The sequence below is a fragment of the Olea europaea genome, unplaced genomic scaffold (assembly GCF_002742605.1).
Source record: "Olea europaea var. sylvestris unplaced genomic scaffold, O_europaea_v1 scaffold2795, whole genome shotgun sequence".
Lineage (NCBI taxonomy): Eukaryota > Viridiplantae > Streptophyta > Magnoliopsida > Lamiales > Oleaceae > Olea > Olea europaea.
In genome coordinates this window covers 15,914-17,088 of record NW_019246430.1, presented here as the reverse complement: position 1 = coordinate 17,088, position 1,175 = coordinate 15,914, and the positions used below count along the sequence as shown (strand labels likewise).

General features: G+C 38.4%; 1 protein-coding gene across 1 annotated transcript in view; it reads left to right on the top strand.

Annotated features, from left to right (window-relative positions):
• Positions 1–201: 201 nt before the first annotated feature.
• Positions 202–1,175, top strand: part of LOC111383956 (putative B3 domain-containing protein At3g24850) — a 7,227-nt gene continuing 6,253 nt past the window's right edge. The window contains exon 1 of the mRNA XM_023008153.1: positions 202–1,171. Within this exon, the coding sequence (XP_022863921.1) occupies positions 291–1,171 (881 nt within the window). The 5' untranslated portion in view covers positions 202–290. The remainder of the gene's footprint in view (positions 1,172–1,175) is intronic.

The window sequence follows — 1,175 nt, the reverse complement described above, 5'->3', positions numbered from 1 at the left end:
ATTTCAAATCAAAAGATTCATTCAGGATTGACCCAGTGGTAAAAGATTAATTAAATCAGTGTTTAACTAGAAAACTTTCCTTGTTTGTTCAAACTTTACTTCTAGGTTCTAATCCTGTTTGTTCTCGGATGGATGATCTCCACGAACTCTCTCTATATATGTAGGGAGATACTTGCGTATTTCATAATACTGGAAAACCTTGTTACTTTCTACATACATGCTTTGCAACAAAAGTCAGATTGAATTGAGTTTTCACTGCTTTTCCCCCCTGATATTTACCTAGCAAGATCATGTCCAAGTTTTTATCAAAAATCCTACTTCCTATATTAAAACGCGAGGCCGGGATGTGTCATGTTGATGAAGAAAACATGATGATCGAAAACCCTAATAAGATCATTCGAAAGTTGCAGATTAATAATATTAAGAACAATCGTGGGCCAGTCGAAGATGTTGAAGAAGAAGAGACAGAAAAAGATGATGATGCATGCAAGAAACTGAAAAAAAATTCTGTCGAGAAAATCGATGAAAATATATACAAAGCAGACCTTGAAGTTTTAAGAGAAAAGTCACTCAAGAAACCGGTTGTTGAGGACCCATTGGAGAACGACTCATTAACTATATCCTCTGAATCCAGTGAGACAAAAAGAAAGAGCAAATCATGCAAAAAGAAGGCGAAAAGTAATGGCAGAAGTGGAGAAGGATCTTCGTCAAGTAACAACAAGAAAAGCCGCATTAATCCGAGGGAAGTTCCAGCGCCTCCATTGCCCATACAATTCAAAAATGCAATTCTTGACATAGCACAAGGTAGAACTGTCTCGGAAGTAAAGTTGGTGATACAGAAGCAATTGTTCGCTAGTGATACGGCGAAGGATCAAAATCGGTTCACCATTCCGGCAAATCAGATTAGAGAGGAGTTCCTGAGCAATGAAGAGAAGATGTATCTGTCAAGGTACGCAAGTAAGGGACGAAAAATGGCTATGGAAGTGAAGATAATTGAGCCATTGCTTGGAGAAGGAACTGTGGAGTTGAGAAAGTGGGACTTGGAGAAATATTCAGGACGTTCAAGCTTGTCCTACGTGTTGAATAAAACTTGGGGGGAAATTCTTGAGAATAATAAACTCGAGATTGGAAATGTCATGCAACTTTGGGCTGTTCGAGTTGATGAAGAATTGCTG